This window comes from Ylistrum balloti, unplaced genomic scaffold (genome assembly GCF_031769215.1).
Source record: "Ylistrum balloti isolate Yb309-2 unplaced genomic scaffold, AGI_CSIRO_Ybal_v1 Utg369646, whole genome shotgun sequence".
Taxonomy (NCBI): Eukaryota; Metazoa; Mollusca; class Bivalvia; order Pectinida; family Pectinidae; genus Ylistrum; species Ylistrum balloti.
Window position 1 is genome coordinate 1,032,040 of NW_026781904.1, and position 25,853 is coordinate 1,057,892.

Here is a 25,853-nt window from a genome sequence, read left to right on the forward strand (position 1 = left end):
CTTTGTTGGTGTCTAGTTTGAGACGAAACTTTTCAATTCCCTTTCGTTGTTATATGAACATTATGAATTTCCGAGTATTTCCTATATTTTAGATAACCTTTGTCTAGTGTGTAAACACTGACAGGAAATGCCTGTTTAGTTTGTTTGCTTTATCCAAAGGTTTAAGAAAACCCATTCTAATTTAATTTATTTTATTGTGCTTTATGTAATTCCATAACATGTGTTCAGTGACGTCATACCGATATATAGAAACAGGTGCTATAGTAAACAATACTAAACTCAATTAACATCGCTGATTACCTTAATTATACCCACTTTACATATCTTTATTGATTTCAATTGATTTCGTTCTAGTCTTAAATATTTGTACAAGTACAGTAGTGGTGTGCTCTGACCCTTGTCGCAAGACAAGTTTAAACTCGTAACGGCATTATAAGTGATTGCTGTACATACTTGGGATATAGAAAATACATGTACATCCGGTATGGTATACAATGCATAACCGTATGTGCGTTTAAATTTCCTTATTTGTAAATTTCGTTGGTTGAATATCAATCCTTATGCCAAAATCAATTCCACACGATAGAAAAATAAATCAATTTTGAAAACAATGTTTGTGTTTTGTACCAGCAGATCGTCGAATCTCGTTATTTCAAATTACGTAGTTAGCTTATTGCTATTATTAATTAAATATCGTATATCGTCGGCGTGTTCCGATATTCATCATATCATGATACATTCCTAACCGCGCTTTGCTATACAGGGAGCAATCTGTCATTCAGTCTCGCTCATCGATGTTTTTAGTATTTTCTATTGACTTTTCACCGCTTGGCTAGGAAGGCAACGGTTACGCCCTTTGCACTGTTACACATAACTTGAAATGGGCATTATGCACATGTATACGTGCATACCACGTATGATTTAAAGTTTTAAACCCCTTTCCCTAAAGCAGCATGCGAGATCGTGCATTTCGGTCAAGTCATACATCAATTAAATGGTGTATGTGTGCAAAAGTGTTTGCGAGCAACGGACATCTGTAGAAAGACGTCGAATTTTTTACTCTTTCCAATAAATCAGACAGTATACATGTGTGCAAATAAAACTAAAACAACACAATTCTCGTCATCACAAGTAATCAATGTGTAACGAAAGCACATGACCAGTGAACAGGTAACTTTATTCTGGTTAAGCACCGTGTAATATATATGATCTTCCAGATATATATATGTAAGATACAATACCTCCTATATAACCTATCAACGGTGAATGGTCTCCATGCTTTAGGGACAACCACCGAGACGGAGTTGTCCTTGCAAGTCTTCGGATTGGCCATACATACCTTACACATTCATATATGTTGAAAGGCAAATATAATCCGAGGTGCATAGGATGTAATGAACCATTCACCCTTAAACATTTTTATTGGACTGCATTAACCATTTGTCTACTCAAGAAAGATTTTATCGTAACGTTACAAATGTTTTTGAAACTGTTGAGATTTATAAAATCCTAGGTTATCGTTAAGATGTTGGTCTATATTATAGGCTATGACGTACCATTTTAATCTTTTGTGATAAAATAACCATTTAAGAATTTTTAGTGTTTATATTTTACCTTTTAGTTTGTTTAATGTTATTTCCTTTTTGGATCGCCGAGTGTTTTACCGGTTGATGGCGCTAATGACGTTTAATGTGTTGACGGACCGTTAAGATAGTAGTTATGATAATAATATCTCCTATTTTTGTTATATATCGGCAAGTCAAGAGAAACATTTAAATCTAGGATAAGATAATTAGCTGTCTTTAAAGTGTTTATATGATATGAATAGTTTTAATTCCCTAGGCCCAATGATTCACGTACTTCTCTGTTTTGATTTTGACATTACTTTCAGGCTTTCTCAATCACCTCTAGGCATCGCAATATTTTCCCTACTTGAATCACTGACGCGTCTGTTTTTCTTGACTGGGTCCGATTCTAAATTCCAAAGGATGTTAATTCCTTTTGTATAATTGAAGACATTTGCTTATATGTTTTTTCTCGGTTAAGTAATGCGTTGGAAAGAATCTGATTCTGTACAAATATATATATATATATATATATATATATTGTTTTACAGGTGGCAGCACATACGAGCAATCAGCGAACAAATGTAATTTTAAGTACATTTGATACATTTTTATTTGAAGGGGAATGTTAATTTGTCTGAAACATCAGAGAAAATTATTTAAAGTACTTTGAAAATAACCTGCTGATTCTAATTGCAAGTTACTTTCATCTGAGTTACGCGAGGTGTGACATATAAAGTAAGGGAGATAATTCTTACAAAATTAGTGGACGTCATTCTTATCGTATTGTAGCATTACATTACAATAAAAAGACTGACGATAAGAATTGTGGCCTCTAATTGTTTCAGAATTATTTCTCATTGTCACATTTATCTATAATCGTATGGTTGAGTAAAAAGTGAGTAATTCTTATAATGTAATGGGACGTCAGAGCATGACATGTGACAAAATCTTGTGACACGATTAAAAGAGGAATAACTCTGCTTACCCTAACAGTTTAATTACAGTGTATTTGAAGATGTCGTTTACAGCTATTTATTGTTTATTCTTTCATGAACACCCAAAAAAGAGGACAACGAAGCCGGGCACTGTGTCAAATCTCCTGGTACATAATTTGATCTGCTCTATCACGAGAATAAAAAAGCTAACTAAATCATAATACTGAATAATACAAGGTGGTTGAGGGGGGAAATAAGTGACAAAAGACTTCGATGACTGACTGTTACTTTGTCACAGTTCGTTTTTTTCAGGACCATTGAGTAATGAGGGCGGAGTCAATGACGAGAACATTGCGTTACCGAAGGATAGCGGTGATAGATCGGTTAAACGCTCCTCAGTTTATAATTTATACAATGAGTTATTTGAATAGTGCAAGATGACTAACGATTCATAAAAACACAAAACAAAAACTACTCAATGTAAAGTTACCTGTTAACGTAAACTGATGTTGGTTTTATAATAAGACTGAAAGAAATATCGCCATTGTCTTTTAGGAGGATTCAGAAAGACATACAAAATGTCAGATGGCTTGTTAGGACCCCAGATCCATACATATATCATTATACCGCCATTAAATAGAGATTTTAGTAATCACTTTGTCTGTACGGCCGAAGGTCACAATGATTACATTTGAAATAAAAAAAAATGTATTCCCAATATCTCAAGATTTCCTTGACACAGCGTCAGGTGATTGTGTATTTTCTGGACGTGTCACTATTCAAACGAATTAAAAATGGCAAGCAGGTTACGTTAAATCTCGGAAACTAAATGCCTACCAGTGTCTACCACCTGAAATCTCAAAGTTTGTACAAAAGACACACAACTGAATAGGTCAATATGTACCGATTTCCCTAACCCAAACCACTTATTTTTACTTCTGTAACATTTCGTGATGTATGTAATATGCAGCAAAAGGGAGATAACTTGTATAACGTCATGTCTAACATAGCGTTATATGAACAAATCGGAATATACTATTTGTAGGTGATGTCCTGGTTAGGAATTTGAATTTCTAGAAAAAAGTTAACACTTACCTTACACTTAAAATATAATATTCATCGTCAAAATGATGTTTACATGTGTGACACGCTAATAATGTATACGACGTACGCAGGAGGATTAAGCATCTTCCTCTTCATCGATGTCACTCCTCACATAAATCTTGATCAATCGAAGTATGTTCATGTTCTCAAATGAGAAACAATTATAAGAAAAACTATAGCTGAACTATATAGACGTAAAAAACATTGGTCACATCATATCTCAGAAGAAAATGGAATGTTCCCACTAAGACGATGATGAAGACAAACATTATGTAATTAACCTACACATCTCAAATTGTGTCTCATGAGTTTGTTAGCTCAACAGATAAGCGACATATAGAACAGCATGTCGTGTTACTTGGTTTCTAGTTCTGGTAGGTATATACAATGGCCATGTTAAATTATTTTCGTGTTTTTAAAGTGCAACTGAAAGTCTTGGCCAGTTTTTGGTGACCTTTGAAAGGCTCTTCTATTAGTTCCGCCTCGTACTTGTATCTTATGAATCAACTTAAGGTTTGGGATATCAATCCTATACATTATCCATTACCTCATCATAACCAGAGAATAAAGTTTTTGAAATTTTGTATATGGACTGGTAGGGTACAGAATGAATAAAAACAGAACAAAATTGCATTAATGGCACAATTTTCTTTTATCTTTGATCATGTTTAACCATTTTGTTTTGTCATAATGAAGGAAGCTTGAGACCACGAGGAGATGTCTCATATATTTTATGTAAGTAAATATAAAATTTCGACTTATCAGGCCTCAGTGCTGAAGAATATTGTTGGAAGATTTGGAAAGAAGAATGATATACACAACTTGCTTTGCTTCCAAAACATTTATCTTGGTTTCACATGGTGATTAGAAGTATTATTTTCAAACACTTAGCATTGCCACTTGGTCAGTTTGTTGGGATTTCAAATCTTCCTCCTTGTTTTTAGTCCATTCCCGTTGCGGTTTAATGGATTCACGAAGTCTCTGTAAATATATATATAATAAACGCATCAAAACATCACGCGAAACAAGGGGTCAAAGGTCGAGATGTTTTCAAAGTAAAAATCAGCGAGAGGCCCAAAGGCCATAACGGCTACCTTAGTTCTATAAATGGTTTTTGTTTTCTGTCACTTTGTCGACTTTGTAAACACAAAATAGATAGCTTGAACTAAATTATACATATAATGCCGGCGTAAAATGTGCATAATATTAGATGACACAACAACTGGGGGTCAATATATACTTATCACTTCACTGTCATCTTATACCAAATTTCCACCCAAGTTCGATTATTTTCAATGCAAAATAAACAAATTAAGCCCAAAAATGTTATTTTCTAATACAAACCATAGTTATTTTCATCCATGGAATACTATAAACCCCAGGGTGATGTAATTCACAACTTTACAACCCTTCAATTTGTTGTTGCTTTAACCCAATTTGGCTCCGCCCATCAGCTCCTGGATGTTAGCCAGGGTCAATATGTGTATACTACTGACATCCTACACTTTTGTAAGTTTGAATAATTTTCTGTGGATTATATACAAAAAATGTTATTTTCCTTTAAAAAAAGAGCGGGTATCGTCGTGGTAATGAAATTTATAATTGTTGCACATTCCTTTTAAAAAGAATATTTGAATCTACAATATCTTGGTGTTAAGAATTAAAAATTTTAGTTCATCTTTGGCAATGGAAAGTTTTACCAAAATGGCAAATTTGACGACCGGAATAAATTTCGAACCCCCGCCCCTGACTTTTCTTTCACTTGTATAAGATCTGACAATCAAGTGTTCCTCACCTGCGTAAGATTACCAGGATGTTTCAACAATGAGTAGACTATGTTGATTACTAAGGGCATTAAAGGCGTCACAGCGATAATCCAGCCCACCCCAATAGACCAGACAGGATAGGACATCCCTCCGTACGTCACAGGGCGGTGTTTAACCAAGCTTACTATCCATATGAACTGAAATAAAACATTGTAGACAAGTCTAACACTATTATTGATATCATTGTCACAAGTTAACCATTAATAAACATTTTACATATCAATGTATTCAATATGCAGCTTTGTCTTAGATATGATAATTTTTTATCCTAATATTGGTCGAGCTTCCAACACCTAGCCTTTTCAGAGCCCTTGTTTAAAACTATACTGTACCATAAATCATTTACTATTTATTTTTCTTAGTTCATAAGCAACTAACCTATATATATATTCCGGTAGTAGCTTGCTACTTAAGGAAAAAGCAGCCGATGAATTTCCTGAATAACTTCAGAGTCGTTTAGAAGCTGAGCAATATTGACTCTTTCAAACGCGTCAATGACCTTGTGCGTGATTTTTGCAGACAGTTAACATTGGTATTTAATAGCTTATATTTAGCTAAGTAAACTTTGTACATTTTCGAACGGTCAGATCATCTAATTTATTCAATATGTAATCGGATCAGTTGTTGTATAGTCGCTATGGTCATGAACATAAATTATTATAATATAAATACTTATTTTAACCATTATAATTTGTAAATACTTATGTTTGCATTATATGTATGCAAAATGCATTATCAAACGATAAAACACACAGCGATCCAAAAGAAGGGAACAACGTCAAACACAAGACAAATGCTAAAAATCTTAAATGGGTATATTATCACATAAGGTGAAAATGGTACGTCATAGTATATTATGTAGACCAACACCTTTCAGATAACCTAGAATTTTACAAATCCCAACAGTTTCAAAAAGGGTCTTCATACTTGTAAAATTCTCGAATAGACAGATGGTCAACGCAGTCAAATAAAAATGTTTAACGGTGAATGGCTCAACACATGCATTGCACCGAGGATCATCTTTGCCTTTCAACATATATGAATGTGTTAGGGGGTACATTTTAAATCAGACACAGTTCGGAGGCTATGTTAAGTATGTGTGTATGTACTGAGGGACGTGGACTTTATGACTTATTTATCAAATTCAAAGTTATTGCATTCACCTTTCATGTCAAGTGTTATTTACGTTCTTTAATTTCTAAAGATATCGAACAAAAATGCCGAATGCTGAAATAACAATACAGAAACTGAACTTTGATATTTTCCCACGATAAATTCAGTTTGTCTTGTGTAGATATTAACACTGAAACGAGTGATATGCTGATACTGGTGAGGCTAAGTGATGATTTGGCAATTTACTGCTTAATCAAATACCAGCATGGCAACATAATCATGATCCAAACTCAAATTCCAGAAGACAATGTTAGAGTATGAACAAAAGACAGATTTACACGGAGACTCCTGAAAAAGTACAGAGGGATTAAGACCAGGTGTTCCGGAAGATTAAGCGTCTGCTCCTTCATCGACGAAAGCAAAGCTGACTTTGTTTGTATCTGTTTTAAAAGAAAATTATCTCTTTATTTTTTGTAAAATATCTAGTCTTTGCGTGTTTAGCATTGCACACCTTGAGATGTCTTTTCATATCGTGTTACGATATATGTTGAATATTATATTCCATACTAGTACAGTACAAAATATTTAACAATACAGATGCTCTTCCTGCATAATGAATTATACATGACAGTATTTGCCTTTCGTACATGTGCATGTATCCAGCGATGCTCATTTCATGTCATTCACATATCCCCGTAATATGTCTGATTTTGTTGAATTTTGTTCTAAATATTTTGTATTATTTATCCTATAGATAGCAATTGCCTGTCTATTTATCAATAATCATTGGTTGATAAATTGCGTGTTGAATGCCTTTTTAATTCAAAACGCATACTTACTGATGTTGTCAGTGGTGTGACATACTTCCAGAAGAATTGCCACAGTCGAGGAATGGGGAAGCCAACCATTAATGATATATCCTCACTTAGTCTCTCAGACCCTGTTACAAAAGTTAAACACGCAAATGTTTGAAGTTTCTGTCTAAGTTGTTTAAACATAGAAAATATATGTTTCTAACATCACACCCTAACCTAAGTGGATATATATTTTACCTTATTATTAACTTAGAATTGATACATATCCTTTTGAATTGTGATGCCACTTGCTTACGATGGTGTAAATATTTATTACATAACTTTTTCCAGAATTGGACGACAGTCATATCTCTTGTAATTGACATTACCGTTTTATTGGCACTATCGCCTTCAAGATGAAATAAATGTAATACTTGATATGTGGATATAGTGATGTCTGAATTATTTAGTAAACAAACTTACAAGCTTCTTTTTTTAATTTGAACTATGTACTGATATTTGACGAAGTCGTCAATTTTTCTATTACTTCACGAATAAAGTAAACTATTTTTCGTTTGCATGCGAAATGAATTTTTCAAATTTGGCGATCGAAGTAAACCCCTGAAAAATAATTGCCAAGATTTGAGGAAAATAGAAATATGTTCACTTTTGTCCAGGGTCATCATAGCATTTTAAACATGTTTTGATGGAGATATCTCTATGTGGCAATATCCGTTGTTTTTCAAAGAAAAATTGATAGCGAACACAAAAATTCAATTCAGTAACAATGCCAAGCATCATCAATGGTATTGGAATCTTCTGTAAATGGAACAAATGTGAAGCATTCTCCACGTAAAACACCAAATCTATGCTGTTGTTCTCGAGTAAACCACAAATCTGGTCACAAGCTGTCACTTTTTGCGTATCTTGACAAATGGTCTCCCACTAGCCTGATAGTGTGTTACCTTGACACATGGTCTCCCATTAGTCTGATACTGTGTTACCTTGACATATGGTCTCCCATCACCCTGATACTGTGTTACCTTGACATATGGTCTCCCACCAGCCTGATACTATGTTACCTTGACACATGGTCTCCCATCAGTCTGATACTGTGTTACCTTGACATATGGTCTCCCACCAGTCTGATACTGTGTTACCTTGACACATGGTCTCCCATCAGTCTGATACTGTGTAACTTTGACACATGGTCTCCTACCAGTCTGATACTGTTTTACCTTGACACATGGTCTCCCATCAGTCTGATACTGTGTAACCTTGACACATGGTCTCCCACCATCCTGATACTAAGTTACCTTGACACATGGTCTCCCATCAGCCTGATACTGTTTTACCTTGACACATGGTCTCCCATCAGTCGGATACTATGTTACCTTGACACTTACTTATATTTGCCCAAATACTAAAGGCTATAATTCAGATGCTGTCTTAGTGGAAACGAACCAAAAAATCTAACAATGGTAGTTTTAATTTTGTGAAAGCAAATCACCACGAATTTGTAATAAAGTAAGTAGCTGCAACAGAAAGTTGGTTTACTGTACATTTCTTGGTCTATGTTTTTATATTAATTTATAAGTATATTTTTATATCGCTTTACACTTTGAATATTGTTCCACCAATATGATACTTTGTATATTGTTTTATTATGTTTTACAAGTAAAGCATTTGATACATTGTTTTATATTGTTTTACAAGTATGACATTATGTAAATGACCTTCATGTTATTCCATAGATATGATATTTTGCATATTGTTTTATTATGTTTTACAGGTATAGCATTTCTTATATTTTTTTTATATTGTTTGACAAATATAACATTTTGTCTATCTTGGAATGTCTTACAAGTGTAACATATTATTTTCAAATATTAAAAGTAAAACGCTTCCATTTTTATATTGTTTTGCATGCATAACACTTGCACTATGTTTACCATATATCCAGGCGAGGACGCTACTCTCCAGAATAATAAGCAACAGACAAGCCACGCTGGCCATATACCAATCCACTAGCTGAACAACATACATGCCACCCTGTTCGTAAATAGAGGATAATGTTCTAAAACCGAAACATATCACCCGACTTATAACAGACTGCTTTATATCTTTTTTAAGCAATCGTCGTGGTCGTTGTTTATATTTCGTTAATTATTACCATTAATTAGTCATTTACATGTTAATTGGATTAATTTTATTGTATTTTATCACTGATACCTGAATGTTATTTAGCACTAATCAGGTTACTAATTCTTCCACTTTTATTTATCAGCGATCGTTTCGTTAGTTGATGACGAATATTTTAATCTGTTAGCTAATATTTTGGCAACATATTTAAGGTTGGAGGGGGGAGGGGTGTGTTGGTTCGGAATTGTTTATTATGGGGTAACATCAGCTTATAAACAAGGTATGATAATTTCGGTATATGAAATGACGTTGTTTGATTATATACCTGGTAAACATAAGGTATTCCAAAAATTGTCGTTAATATACACACTGCGGCCGAGGTCAGTTTTAAGTTGGAGCGAAAGATGTCGGGGTACACATCTGCCATAGCACCGTTTATTACCTGCAGGTGTACAATCTGTAACATGAATTATTATCAGCGCCATTAGTAATGGTCATGTGTTAGTATTGTTCCGTATCGAATCATTAATTATTTTAATTCTACTTTTACCACTGCTTCCTACGATTACTACTTCCAGCTATTATTTGGTCTGTAGACAAACCACCATTACATTCCTGAAGTAATGCCGACAGGTGCAATTGTCCTCACGGGCCTCCTTATGTAACGCCGACATGTGTAATAGTCCTCACGGGCCTCCTTCTGTAACGCCGACAGGTGTAATAGTCCTCACTGGCCTCCTTAGGTAACGCCGACAGGTGTAATAGTCCTCACTGGCCTCCTTAAGTAACGCCGACAGGTGTAATAGTCCTCACGGGCCTCCTTATGTAACGCTGACATGTGTAATAGTCCTCACGGGCCTCAGTATGTAACGCCGACAGGTGTAATAGTCCTCACGGGCCTCCTTAAGTAACGCCGACAGGTGTAATAGTCCTCACGGGCCTCCTTAATCAACGCCGACAGGTGTAATAGTCCTCACGGGCCTCCTTAAGTATCGCCGGCATGTGTAATAGTCCTCACGGGCCTCCTTAAGTAACGCCGACAGGTGTAATAGTCCTCACGGGCCGCCTTAAGTAACGCCGACAGGTGTAATTGTCCTCAAGGGCCTCCTTAAGTAACGCCGACAGGTGTAATGGTCCTAACGGGCCTCCTTAAGTAACGCCGACATGTGTAATAGTCCTCATGGGCCTCCTTATGTAACGTTAACATGTTTAATGGTCTTCACGAGACCCTTTATGTAACGCCGACAAGTGTAATGGTCCTCAAGGACTCCTTAAGTAACGCCGATAGGAGTAATAGTCCTCACGGGCCTCCTTAAGTAACGCCGACATGTGTAATAGTCCTCACGGGCCTCCTTAAGTAACGCCAACAGGTGTAATAGTCCTCACGGGCCTCCTTAAGTAACGCCAACATGTGTAATAGTCCTCACGGGCCTCCTTAAGTAAGTGTAATGTTCTTTATATATCGCCTGTTTATTCACTCTCCTTACTATCAATTTTATTACAATGAAGATTTTTGTTTAATAAAATTTACATAATATAAAAATGTTTATCATAAAGTTGACAGATATGACACGTTAGAGGTGGACGTTGATTTTATCTGGTGATATCCTTACCCGGCTGTCTAACCCGACAGTAAATAGTGTGAAGAAAAACAAAGCCGACCACAACTGAGGGACAGGAAGGGTGGAAATGGCCTCCGGAAATATCATAAAGGCAATCCCAGGACCTAGAGTTAATTATAATCAGTCAGAGCATAATATTGCAAATACAGGATATCGTCAGATTCTGTTTCAAAGATAAGAATCTTTGTTTTCAAATATTCGAATTCATCTTACTGATGCTGTTTACAACAGTCACATTTCTTCTCCTTATTATTCTGATAAGCTAACCAAATAAGTATCAAAACATTTGATATAATTTCACCGTGTCTATGAAAAGGCTATGAATCTCTTTAAAAGTGTTCCAATATTGGGAATCTGTGACGATTGAAAAACTTATCGGGATGAATCACATTATAAGTTTGATGAAAAAAATGTATTTGCGATTTTTGGTATTCACTAGTTTCTTAAAAATAGCACAAAGCGAGCAATAAAAATAGATAATTAAACGAATAAATAACATCTCAACTGAAATTCGAATCCTTTAGTTGTAACCTGGCACATCCGGGTCACAATGTACACCGTTCCATATCAAATTTACTGCAGATGAACGAAAAATGTATTTACAATTATCACTAGTCATTGTTACCCATGCTTTACCTAAAATATTCCCAACACACGAGGAGATGTCGCAGCAGGTTACTGATAGATAGGACATGATAAGTGCATGTCTAGAGAAGCAGACAATATCTTAATTTGATATCGAAACTAGAACGTTAATCCCGCCCCCACAAATGTTGTTTCTGTGATGTCTATATAAAAGATATCTGACGATCACGCATACCGTCTGCAACTACATCCTGGATATCCATGTTGAAAGTCGTTGACATATAACCAAGTGTAACAAATATCACGCAGCCTGCGAAGAGGCTCGTGAATGCGTCAACAAGGGGTATTATGATGGCATCCCTGAAAAAACAACATAATGTGATTGCTGATGCAGCAGAATCCACGTGGAAGAGACACCTGGGTCCGTACTCATGAAACAGTTCTCATGCTTAAGCATAGATTTTGTGCTAAAGTCTTATGTCTTGTTTAAGTTAAAAAATTAATAAATAAGACTTGATTTTGCCAAAGATGTAAAATAAAATTGAAAGGGCTTCAAGTCAAAATTAAATTCAATGTTTATATTTGACATTTGTATTATTTTATATGATTAATGCGAATAACAAAAAAAGTTTGCTTGAGCACAAAATCTTTGCTTGAGCATGATAATGGTTTCATGAAAACGGGCCAAGATTTTGAGATATTTCTGATAAAATATTGACAATGCAGTCCTAACATATTATGTACTTTTAATAACATTTTTAGTATTTACTATGAAGTGTTGTTTAGATATTAGTCACGTACCTGTAATATGATGCTACAACTCATTAAAACACGAAATTTGTAATTTTATTTAGATTAAAACTCTGACTTCAATGGTAACGACATTTGACTGTATAACGTATGAGATTACCTATAAAGATTGTGATGAAAATCGTTGTAACTAGATAGTGTTACAAGGTCAGCTGCTGCAAAGCCTGCCGAGTAGATGACCTGGACGGCAGCGTCTGACCATACCTTTGGGCGGAAAAGGTGACGTTGAACGGCGCATGATAAATCTAATCACATGTAATTAAGTAACAATCTATCTCCATGAAAAACAGTAATTAGAAATAAGCGATTTCATACTGTCATACTTTTCATACTGTGATGATATTTGTATTACATTCCCATATTTATTTTCTTATTTTTTTTATCTCCCCGTATCTAGATATTGTTCTTACAACATATGGTAATGATGTCCTATTACTGTCATTATGTCTAAAAACACATTTCAAATCACGTCCCGACATTTTACTTAAATAAAGAAACCCAAAATATGTCGTAATCCATTAAGGATGGTCATACCAATTACCAAACCTTTATGTCCTTTGTAAAATTACTAAACCTCAAAGAGGTTATTTTAGTCCATCCATCGTCCTCACAAATTCATTCGCGATAGGGGCATCCATCTGGTCTAGTCATTGTACTAACTAACATAAAACCTTAAAAAGTCCTCTTAGTCCAGTCGCTGTCCTCATATAAAAACAAATCTTGAAGGATTTTTTTCTAATTTTTTCTAGTCCAGTCATTGTGGTCGCAAAATTACCATACACCAATGATGTCGTTTTAGTCCAGACATTTTAATCACAATATTACAGTGAGATAATTTTAGTCAAGTCTTCGTATAAACGATATAACAAAAAATTTTCAACCTCACAAGAGGCCATTCTAGTCCAGATATTGAATTTTTAGAGTCATTGTACTTTTAAGATTACTAAACCTCAAAAAGGCTATTCTAGTCCAGCAGCCGTGCTCAGGAAAGTACAGCCTCAGAGAGGTCTTCTAGTTATTTAATGGTATTCACAAAATTACTCGACCACAAAGAGGTCATTTAGTACAGCCTTTGTTCCACGAAAAGTGCTCAGAAAAGTACAGCCTCAGAGAGGTCTTCTAGTCATTTAATGGTATTCACAAAATTATTCAACCAGAAAGAGGTCATTTGTTCCACGAAAGTTCTTAATCTGAAATAGGTCGTAATAGTCCTATCATTTTACTCAGAAAACTACGAAATCTTAAAGCGGTCTTTCGTGTTCTGTCATCGTTCTCACAACAAAAATACTCAATCTCAAAGAGATCCATCTAGTTCAGTCATTGTACTCTTTCCTCAAAAAGGTCCTTGTTATTAAGTTAATGTAGTCACGAATCAACTACAAGAGGTATTTCTTGTGTAGTTACTGTACCTACATAATTACTAGATATTAAATGTCCTTTCAGGCCAGCAATTGTACTCACAAAATATCTTTGCTACTTGTACTTGTAATCCTGTCATTACTAACCTAGACAATTTTGTTCAAATCTTTGTACTTAAAGGAAACGTGACAACCGAATGCAGTCTCGTACCTCCAAATCCAGACCAATCATAGCGCTAGCAAAATCGCTAAACCTAGAAGAGGTGATTCTAGGACAGTCACTGTACTCACAAAATTACTTAACTTTAAGGAGGTTATTCGTATCCAGTCATTGCATTCACTTAGTCAGCAAATCGCAAATGGGAAGACCAGTTATTTTAGTTTAAAAAAACTGGACCCAGAGGAAGACATTTTTTCCCAGTCATTTTGCTCAAAAAAATATGAAACTTTGAAGGGGTTCTTTTAGTTATGCCAGCTTACTCACATTTTCGTCAAATTTCAAGTAGGTTTTCAAATACGTCTAGGCACCCAAATCTCAAAATGTTTAATACAACGGAAGGAATTAAAGTCCAGAAAATAAACACCTCAAGCCTAGAGAAAATGTTTGACTCTATTGTAATTTATCCTTAGTTTGAGTTCTATGCTATCTAACTGGAGGTTTGGAGAATATGAAAGAATCTTTAGTAAAAGACCCTTCTGCCGAATTCTATGCTATTTAATTGCAGGTCTAGAGAAAATGATTGACTCTTTTATAATAGGCCTTCGTTTGAGTTCTATGCTATCTAAATTGAGGTTAGGAGAATATGAAAGAATCTGTTGTATTAGATCCTTCGTTTGAGTTCTATGCTATCTAACTGGAGGTTTTGAGGACATGAAAGAATCTTTAGTAATAGATCATTCTTTCGAATTATATGCTATTTAATTGCAGGTCTATAGAAAATGATTGACTCTTTTATAATAGGCCTTCGTTTGAGTTCTATGCTATCTAACTGGAGGCTTTGAGGATATGATAGACTCTTTAATAATAGATCCTTCTTCCGAATTTTGTGTTTTCTAAGTGCCGGTCTGAAGGAAATGTTCCTTCTTTCGAGTTGTCTATCTGCTTGCATATGGATAAGCTACACTCCTAGTTATAGAACCTTCTAGGGAATGCAGGTCATAGACTCACCGACAGCTTACGTAATTCTCCCCATCTCGGTATGAAGTAGTATCTCAATCCCTTTCCGGCCCCCTCCAAGGTCAAACCTTTGATCAGGAGAATCGTTAGTAGGACGTATGGTATAGATGCTGCCACGTACATGATCTAGTAAAAAAAAAGATAATTGTTTCCGACTTCAATTTTTTTTCAAATATGCAAATTAACTGTATCTCTCCATCTAAATATCAAGTTATACATTTGTAACTAATAAATGTCTTTGATCAATGAAATTATAATATAATGATGTTTCACAATACAGGTTTGGTAACGCACAATGCACTATAAACTTCGCGCATACATCTTCTGCCGACACGAACCATTACATAATCTAAATCCAACCTGTGAGACAGGGTCTCAGATTTTTTTATGCGCTTTTGTATAAATGGTTGACTAACATTATGGATAATAAATTAAACAGAAACTCGTGTGGTTATGACTAAATAGCAATCATAGACGTTTAAAAATACTTGGTGTATATAAAAGTCATTTTAATGAGATAATTTTCGAATTACCAGTTGGTCATGCGTCGAATTGTCTACCTCACATAAAGTTTAACATCACAGACTTACAGGTGAAGGCGTTCATTTAATGTTTACAAATAAATTGTTTATATAATGAGTGAATATAAACATTGAGAGTTATACTAAAGTCATACAAATACAATGTCTTTACTGGTGATATATACATATAATACTTTGTTTAATGTAATATATTAATTTTCCAGAAACGGCTATGTGCCTTATCTTTGTTGTTTAATTTAAATATTATTATTGATTGACCTGAAGTATTTGTGTTTTTACTAAAATAATCTTATTTGAATGGGATTTATCATTCAGCAATATTCATTATATAGATGAGAGGATGCTGACCATTAATAGAGAGTGACTAGGTCATAGATGCATTAATTGTTTGCTATTTATAGCACACTATATAAGAAAATGTACAATGGTCAAGAGGTCAGATTAATAAAAACGGTCATTTTCAATTCGTATGTAGAGTTTGTTTCTTGTTGAAGTAACAAGTCTAACGAGCTTACAATGATAATGATGCATATGATGAAATAATTTATAAAAATATTTTAGATTCATTGCCGAGAAAAATAGCGACGTCAATTTAATGTGAAGAAGTATAATGTATGTATATTCACCTTGGTCACGTGTGACATTTTTAACATAAACACTCTAAATTACATGTAATTATGTATTCATTCTGTACCTTATTGGTGTGTCTACCCTGTAAATTTATGACATAATTAGGAAACTTACTTTGATGTAATCTTATATGTAGAAAATAGATAAACCCTGTCCCACGTTTGATTTATGATCCGTTTCGAAATATATGTCAACCAACATACAATGGCACAATATTCAAATCATGTATACATTGTGTCAACATTGTGCGCACATCGCCCATCGTGTAATGTTTACTAATTTACTAATATCACAAAACATTCACAACATTATATGAAATAGTTACATACTTTTCCAGACATCTTTATTCCCCTGAATACACACAGGAACACAGCAGTGCTCACCGCTGCATTACAAAGCAACAGAGTCCAACGAATTCCTCCAATGTTGTCAATGTTTTCTGTCAACTCCAGTACTTTGTACCTGGAATATGTTTATGTATTCGTATACGACCATTTAACAAAATAGCATGAAAAAAAATTAATGATCATAACAGAATGTATGATCGTTACTAAGAATGTTTAATATGTACTAACTGACTAAAAGCTGTCTACCAATGAGAATAAGATAAGAAATGGAGTTGAAAAAATGTCTTACTGCCACTGAGAGGATAAAATAAATGATACAGAAATTAACTCAATATCTACCTACCACTGAAAGGAAAAGAGGAAATGAAGTTCATAAAATGTCTGTCGAAACCACTTAGAGGAACAGAAAAAATGATACAGAAGTTTTTACAATGTCTTACTGCCACCGAGAAGAAAGGAAGAAATAAAGTTAATACAATGTCTTTCTTCTTTTGAGAGAAAAAGAAATTAAAAATACAGCGTCTTCCACCGAGAGCAAAAAAGACGTGATACATACCGTATGCAACATCAGAAAATACATAATAGATGTGGTTGATATTGTGTTTATCTCTGAGGGACACAAAATATATGTAGTTATTACAAGACCAGCAACTATACCGACCAAGTTTCATCAAAATCCGACCAGTCCTTCAAAAGCAGCATCCGGAAGGACGGAACCCCATTGAATATCGCCCGCCAACTTAGTCGGGCGGGTTAGAGTTAACAAAAGGAAACTGGTTAATACTATATTAACCGTTGACAATAGCAAAAGTGTCGTTCATAGTCTAATTCGAAAAGGAGCAAATGATATGGTTTCAATTAAACATGCCGTGGGTTCTAATATGGCTTTGTTGGAGTCAGGAGTAATTTGTATTCGTGGCCCGGTATGCCGAGGACTCACCTGAATGAATTTGTTCGCAAGATCGTCCTACATTTTCCATAACACTAAGTTTTATATGTGTTGTTAATACTTACTCCCAGAATTCCTCCGTGGACGTTTTAGCAATTCCTGATGATAGGATCGAACGGTTAAATACTGACGAGTTTCCATATAATTCATTCGGTGACGTTAGGTTTGCGATTGTCGTTGAAGAATTGAAAGGAAGAACACGACTATAACATTGTTCTGTGTTCCAGTCATTATCACAGCTAGTCCAGGGGAGACGACCAGTAAAACAGGTACCGAAGTAGAAGAGAACCCAGCAGATGATAACATTGTAATACACGGAGATGACCACATTTACCACAATCATAGCATAGCCGATACCTACCAAAAAATAATCGATATAATGTAGCCGATACCTACCAGTCAAAGAAATATTGATATAATGTAGCCGATACCTACCAAAAAATAATCGATATAATGTAGCCGATACCTACCAAAAAATAATCGATATAATGTAGCCGATACCTACCAAAAAATAATCGATATAATGTAGCCGATACCTACCAAAAAATAATCGATATAATGTAGCCGATACCTACCAAAAAATAATCGATATAATGTAGCCGATACCTACCAGTCAAAGAAATATTGATATAATGTAGCCGATACCTACCAGTCAAAGAAATATTGATATAATGTAGCCGATACCTACCAGTCAAAGAAATATTGATATAATATAGCCGATACCTACCAGTCATAGAAAAATCGATATAATGTGGCCGATACCTACCAGTCATAGAAAAATCGACATAGCTTGGCCGACATATATCACAAACCAAGAAATATCGATATGACGTGCTAAATATCTTACATGGTCATAGAACATTGATACAGCTTGGCTGATAGATACCAGTCATAGAACATTGATACAGCTTGGCTGATAAATACCAGTCATAGAAACACTGATATAGCTTGGTTGAAATAGACCATAGTCATAGAATAGAAAAATATATAAAGTGTGACTGATACCTATTGGAGTCTGTCTACTGGGGAATGTTTATCGTAATGTTACAAGTCTAAATATCCTTTTTGAAATTGTTGCGATTTATAAAAGTTTGTGTTATCTGAAAGATGTTGGTTTATGTTATAGGTTATGACTTACGATTTTAATCTTTTATGATAATAAAACAATTTAAGATTTTTAGCCCTTTAGTTTGTTTGATTTTTTCCTTTTTGGATCGCTCTGTTTCACCTGTTGATGACCTTCATGACCTTTTATGTGTTGACGGGCCATTAAGATGATGATGATAATAATAATAATAACCTTCCGCAGTCACAGAAACTATGATACAGCGTGTATGAGATTTACCGCATTTACAAAAACGCGATATCGTGTGACAGATGCCTACCATAGTCACAGAAATACTAATATAGAGCGTGACAGATATTTACGTAGTAACAGAAATGCTGATAAAGTGTGACTGAAATCTACCATAATCACAGACACACTGATAAAGGGTGTCTTCCACAGTCAAGAGAAAATTGATTTAGTAATATTACCATAGTTTAATAAAAACAACATAAAGTGCGACTAGCGACTTCTGAAGTCACAGAAATGCTCGAGTATTGCAAGCAGATTAACGATAACAGTACCTTTGAAAAGTGGACAACAAACCCAGGCTTTAGCTGGTCCAAGGCTCGAGAACTGTGGGTATGAAAACTGTAGCATCTGTTGTGGCAGTGCTATGATAGTCATAAACAGGAAATACGGTATGAGGAACGCCCCTGTTAAACAAAGTTACTTATATCATTAGGCCTGCTGAAAAGTTAATATTAAAGCAATAACAGTTTTACCTTACCAAAGTGTGAATTAATTTTTTACTTGTATCATGACTTTTTCTTTAATTCAATAACAATTGATATGTACCTGTAGTTAGTATTCCTGATAAAATATATATATCATGATAAATATATATGTTATTACTCAAATCACGCAGATTTTTGTTAATTCGTTTGCTATTTGCATTGCTGCTTCAATCGAAGGTAAAAGTCTTTTGTCATGGAGAAATCCATATACATGATTATTTATGAACAACTGGTGAAAATTCTTAAAACTATTTTAAAGATTGACTGTAACGTCCATGCATACCCTGATCTATCAGTGACACCTACCTCCGCCATTTTTGTAACATATATATGGAAATCTCCATATATTCCCCAAACCAACACTGACACCAATGCAGGAAAACATGAACTCCTTTCCATTTTTCCATGTTTCTCGTTTCTTGGTTTTATTATCCATCTGTTGTGATTACTGAAAATATTACACATTGAATGACCATTACAAATCACACGATAACAAGTATTACACTGATGACATAAAGTTTTGTTACTTGGAAGACATTGGCGACAATTCTGTCTCGCTGTTGTACATAATTTCGACAATGTGAAAAAGATAACGAAAACTACAAAATAAACAATTTCGATTCGAAAGACTTTAAAAGGTAAACACAGAAGTAAACAATCTTGAAACAAACAATTATAAGTCACTTTACCTGTCAGGCGATAATGGACATTAAGAACACACACTTATGATCTAAATATATAAATATTCATAGGACGTATGTATGGTCACGAGTTTAGACCGTGTCAAAACCGGGATTGAAATATCAATTCATATTCATCGATAAGCACTATTTCATTTAAAAAGTGGCAATGACCTGTACGATGCATTGTTTAACTGTACGAAGTAGTATAAGTATTAAGTTGATTGTATTACATCTAATAACAAATGTACGCCATATAAAGAAGTGTCAAATATATCGTTTTCTTACTTTCTTACTATTATTATCTTTATTTCTTCCACTTTCTAAAGGGGGAAACTGTATTAGAAATAGTGCGCAATATCTTATGTCTATAAATAGGTCATCCTAGTGCGTTTACAAATACGCCTTTCATACCAAACATGTAGCGCCCTTTTTGTGTCAAAATTGAAAAAAAAATGTATGTTTTGGAGGAAAAATGTTACAATATCATTACCACAATTTAAAAAGAAAACTAAACATGTCAAATATCATATATGCAAAGCAAGAAGTCACAATTTTGAATACATGGAGAAAAAATGTGATGAGAAAGAACAAGCTCTTTTTACATTAAGCGAAATTGTTCACATCAAAGGAACAATAGTTTTGCCCAATGCTTTCATTATGGAATGAAATGTTTTCAATATACTGGAACTTGACATGTTAAAAAGAGTTGGAACACTCTTTCCGTTATATGTCAGTCTTCAGTTTGACCCAGAACAACAGTAGTACATCCTCGTAGTTTGGAGTGCAAATGGAGAATGAACAATGATAAAGATTATTTTTAGAAACTGTGTTCTTGTCTAACCAATCCGATCCAATCTGCATCATCCAGAGAGGGGAAACACCTGCTTTGATTACATATGTGATATCTCCAAACGATCATTGATGATTTTCTTTGATCTGAAAGTTGCTGAGAAGTCTACATCTCTCTTTCATCAGTGCAGATTTCAACGTTAGGGCAAAATGGTCGAATTTGATTGAAACTCTGCACATAGTGTGCAAGGGAACTAGATTTGATAGCACATAGCGATGTGCCAATGAGTGGACTCGAAGAAAGCAATGATTTTAGACCAACCTCTGTGGGAAATTAGCAATGCTTGAGACCATGAATGTACAAATGCATGTGATCTTTTCCATTTACACTAATGTCGGTTTCTGACCATCACTGAAGCGCATTATTGCCTATACGTGTGCAATAAATAATTGCTCTTACAAATATGCCATCCAGACTTGATAGAGGACGCAATAATCACGGGAGGTAGCATTCAACAGCAGGTGTCTTCTCACTTAGGAGTTTACAAGTAGACTGTACGTCGTTTAGTTTCACGTCTCAACGCCACGGGCAGAGCTGATGACAGACCAAGATCCGGACGTCCACGTGTAACTTGGCTTGCCCACTTGTGTGACAAGAGATTAACGGCAGCCGATATGGCACGAAATACCGAAGGTAATGTAAACCGTCAAATCCACCCAGTGACACTGAGAAGTAGACTGCGAGAGGCAAATGGAGTAACATTACCCTACTCTACGGACAGTCATTGTTCATATGAACTCCATACCATGCAAACTTAGAGACGCTTTAGTTAAGAGTGACCCTGTAATATCCGTGTCATTTTGAAAGTTTTCAAAATCTCACGAGAGGCTCCAGGAAGACGTTATGAAGCAATGGGACAACAGCGCATGACTTTGAAAATCGAAGAAAAGGAGACACAAAGCCAAAGTGAAACAGTCAAGAATAAGAAATGTTATGATAAAGTTGGCGCGGCCATGGTTTCACAAGATGAAGCCTATGAATGTACTTCAAAGTCGTTGCAATAGAAATATCGACAATAATTTCATTTGTAATACATTAATACTATATTATGAGCTTGCCTCAAACTTTCCTATTGTTTTTGCTGGGTTCCTTGGCATATGGGAATACCAGGCATTGGAAAAGCAGATCGAATCGCGAAGGCAGCTTTGTCGCTACCACCTGTTGTTTTAAAACTTTATTTTGCTGATTTTAAACCATTAATCAAGCAGTTTTCAAAAGCTCAGTGGCAGGAGGAATGGAATCAATACACCGATAACAAATTGCTCTCTGTAAAACCTTTCATTGGTGAATGGTCTCCATGCTATAGAGAACCCATCGAGACGAAGTTTCCCTTACCCGTCTTTGAATGAGTCATAATTACCTATTATCCCTATTGGGTCCTCAATTAGCTGTGCTCTACTTCAGAAGCTTTCCCGTGCCCTTCATTCGTATAGCATTCAGAATTGTAAGCGTTCTTCATTATCTGGATAACTTACCTTTATTTAACCCCGTTAGCACACAAAAGAACGAAAGTGGTCTACCGTGGTTATTGCTGTTAGCGGCCGATATTGGTACGTATAACTTAGTTACCTCAAAACGCGTTGATCAGAGTGAGAAATAAAGTTGTACCTCATCACGTTATTGAAATCAATCATTATATGTATGCCTGTGTCTTGCCATGACACTATTCATATTTACTTCCTGACACAGCTGTGGGCCTCGAGAGGAAAGTTTTATGTGCATTGTCTACGTCACCAAATTTACAAAATGATGACCAAAATCTGGGAGAAATGCGTATACTTGGTTGCTTGCATGTCTTTTATAGCAGTTATTTCAAAGAGTTATTTATGGCCTTTGTAACAAACTACATGCTTTCTTGACACTACAAATTAAACTTTAATGCTAATATCTCTACTGATTTAAGGGCAAATAGAAATTATTTGTGATGAAAGTTTTCGTTGGCAGCGTATCAATGACCGGTACATTACTATTGATTTTGTGGCGTTTAATATTTCAAATTGCCGTTGATAAGATGTCAATCCATGTTTTCAAAAAAATAATAATAATAAATGGATAAAGAAACGAAAATATTTGTATGACAAAAACTATCTGTTGTTGCCTTCTGTCAGCCGACATTAATTAATCATCATCAGCAAGAGATAAAATTTACATATGTGGAATTCCAGGTTTCAAAAATATGTAAATATTGTCAGTATATCACATACTCCAATCAGTACAACGCTACACCAACACATCTGTTACTTAAACATTACATCAAAAACACCCTTAGCTACATAAATTGTACATAAGACATAAAGCTGAATAACCTCTTTCAATACATTTTTTATCAACACCCTCGATACTACATGAGTTGAGACCACATTCGCTTTTTCATCGTAACGTTACAAGTCTAAAGACCCTTTTTGAAACTGTTGAGATTTCTAAAACTCTATGTTATCTTAAAGATGTTGGTTTATATAATAGAATATAACTTACCATTTTTAATCTTTTGTGATAATACAACTATCTCAGATATGTAGTCTTTGTATTTTAACCGTTAGTTTGTTTGATGTCATTTTCTTTTGGATCGTTTTGTCTTTCACCGGTTGATGATATTTTATTTAAGACGGGCCGTTAAGATTTTGATAATAATGATAATAACTTTCGCTCTAATAGCAAACTGATGGTTCAAATTTTAAAACCATGTAGACAGGGCAAAAAGTTTAAAACGATACTTTGGTGTACATCGAATCTCGAGGTCACATAACGCTATATCGAATATTTTTGAAGTTGTGTCGCTTCTTTGTAATCTTCAAAAGAAGTGTATCAACCTGTGATGTTTTTTCTCCTAAATCCAGTCAAATTATTTCGATTGTGCTTTCAATTATGCCATGACATGTTCCAGGGTTGTAGCGAGCGAAAGCGATCTTGACCCTTGATATACCAAGGATGACTTAGCAATAGATACTGTGAAGACAATGACCACAACAATGAATTAAATGCATCGCAAAGCTGTGTCAGTGACACGAAGGGCCTAATGTTGAAAATTAGAAGACTGAGGGAAACCAAAAATGATCGAAGAAATGCCAAAATCTACAGAGGGCGATGTATATACCCTATAATCAGTCATTATGTAATTCCCATACATATGACGATTTTAACCGAACGTCAAGTACATGTGTATATTTCTAACCTTGCCACTATTTGATAGAATTAAAAATGACGTGTATATTACGGCAAACCTCGGGGACCAAAATTTCACCCGGAGAATCTGCTACCTGCATTCTCAAGGATTGTACAAAAGACACACGAGTTAATAGAACCATTCCATGCAAATTTAAAATTAAATAAAGAGGCGCTAGATAATGTATTAAATGACATCAAACAGCTGTTTCATCCTCTCGTGACTTGTCATTGACATTTCTGGCCTGAAAAAGCACAAGTTAATAGCGTCAAACATTAAGGACTCTAAACTTGTATTTTACAGGACTTCACAGCAAACACCTACTTTTGCAACCGTTGACCACTGACAACAAAACATCATTACATCACAGCACACATTACCACCATAGTACTTCAAATATCTATCAAATATCATTCATTACTGTAACATTACACCAGTCACCTGTCACTATAATTATACATTGAATGCACTTATCACTGCAGCTCTACAACACAGACATCTTTATAATCTTAAACCACAAACACCAATCACCACAATAATACACCACAAATTTCCATCCCTTTAACGCTTACCCACAGGCACTTGTCTTTTCAACATTGCTCCACCCCCAACACCACAATAACGAAATACAAACGTGAACATAATCATTATCCAGACTCAAAGTCAAGAAAACAAGGGCAAACTATGAATAAGAGTACAAGGAGAATTAGATACGATGTTCCAGAAGAGGAAGCGTCTTCAGCTTCATCGACGACACAAGCCATGTAAATCGTGGTCTATCCAAGGAAGTAATGTCACGTTCTCAAATGTAAACAAGGTATTCAATAACGTAACTAACAGGAAAACTGACGCCCCACTTCATATTGCAAAGAGTCAGTTTTTGTTTTCTTTAGTAGATCACTATGATTACCGAAAAACTCCCAATAGTTATAATCGGCCTGCATCTTTTCAGAATACGGCAATTGAAATCATCACCCTTGTCATACAGCTTGATGTAAAGTTATCTATGTTGGCTTTATACTAGGAAAAAGATCGAGATAAGCGGCTGATGTAGAAGAGTTAGTCATATCCAGTTTTGTTGGGTATATACGATAAACGATGTAATTAAATATTTTGGTATCTAATGACGTCATCATTGTAAAAAAAAAAGAAATTAAAGGACTTTGTTTTGCTGAGCTTTTTAATAAATTCAGCCTCTTATGAGAAAAACTCGGTCAATAGAAGGGCAAAAATAATCAGGTATGCCAATGGTTCTCTTCTCCAAATTCAACGAAGATGCCAATCAGAATCACTGACAACCATAACCACAACAGAACATCATTACAACTCTACAATATAGACACCCGTCATCACAAAAATACACCAAAGTAACCCATATTTACAACATTACACTACGGACATCCATCACGTCATCTCTTTACCACACCCGGCTGTACAATGATACACCAAAGTCACCAATAACTACAACAGTGAACTTCAGTCATTGAGCATCACAGGAGTTATCCCATTTGTGATATGCAGTTGACACATGTAGCACTTCACAGCACATGGATTTACCTATTATAACACACTATTCAAAATATCTTTGTCATTCCATAGCTAGAGTCACACACCGTATCCAATGTGACGGGTAGCTACACAGGATACTAGTTTTGATATATAACATTCATATGTATACTTCGCAGAACATGGCCATAAGTAGCACGTATAAAGATAAGAGTGAACTGTAACATCACGAGAAAAACCTGACGAAGCATAAATAGGATACTCTAGTAACTAGCTAACCATCTTCTACAGTATTTAAGAGCTAGAA

At 35.0% G+C, this 25,853-nt stretch overlaps 1 protein-coding gene across 1 annotated transcript; it reads right to left on the reverse strand.

Moving 5' to 3' along the window:
• Positions 1 to 4,486: 4,486 nt before the first annotated feature.
• On the reverse strand, positions 4,487 to 19,780 carry LOC132555211 (sodium- and chloride-dependent glycine transporter 2-like). The gene is made up of 13 exons (XM_060219569.1): positions 19,651 to 19,780; positions 19,132 to 19,263; positions 17,568 to 17,859; positions 16,536 to 16,668; positions 15,026 to 15,160; positions 12,600 to 12,703; positions 11,925 to 12,049; positions 11,096 to 11,208; positions 9,808 to 9,939; positions 9,293 to 9,392; positions 7,386 to 7,486; positions 5,403 to 5,570; positions 4,487 to 4,588 (listed from the first exon to the last, which is right to left on the reverse strand). The coding sequence occupies exons 1-13, from the start codon at positions 19,778 to 19,780 to the stop codon at positions 4,487 to 4,489; spliced, it is 1,767 nt and encodes a 588-aa protein (XP_060075552.1).
• Positions 19,781 to 25,853: the final 6,073 nt, after the last annotated feature.

Bases quoted from the DNA above. Each gene is read 5' to 3' on its own strand.
- LOC132555211 (XM_060219569.1), bottom strand. From the start codon at position 19,780: ATGGATAATAAAACCAAGAAACGAGAAACATGGAAAAATGGAAAGGAG. The intron at 16,669-17,567 runs GTAAGTATTAAC...AACATATTCCAG, and splicing joins TCCACGGAGGAATTCTGGGA to GTACAAAGTACTGGAGTTGA. The intron at 7,487-9,292 runs GTAAACATAGTG...CTTTTGTAACAG, and splicing joins CGTCCTCGCCTGGATATATG to GGTCTGAGAGACTAAGTGAG.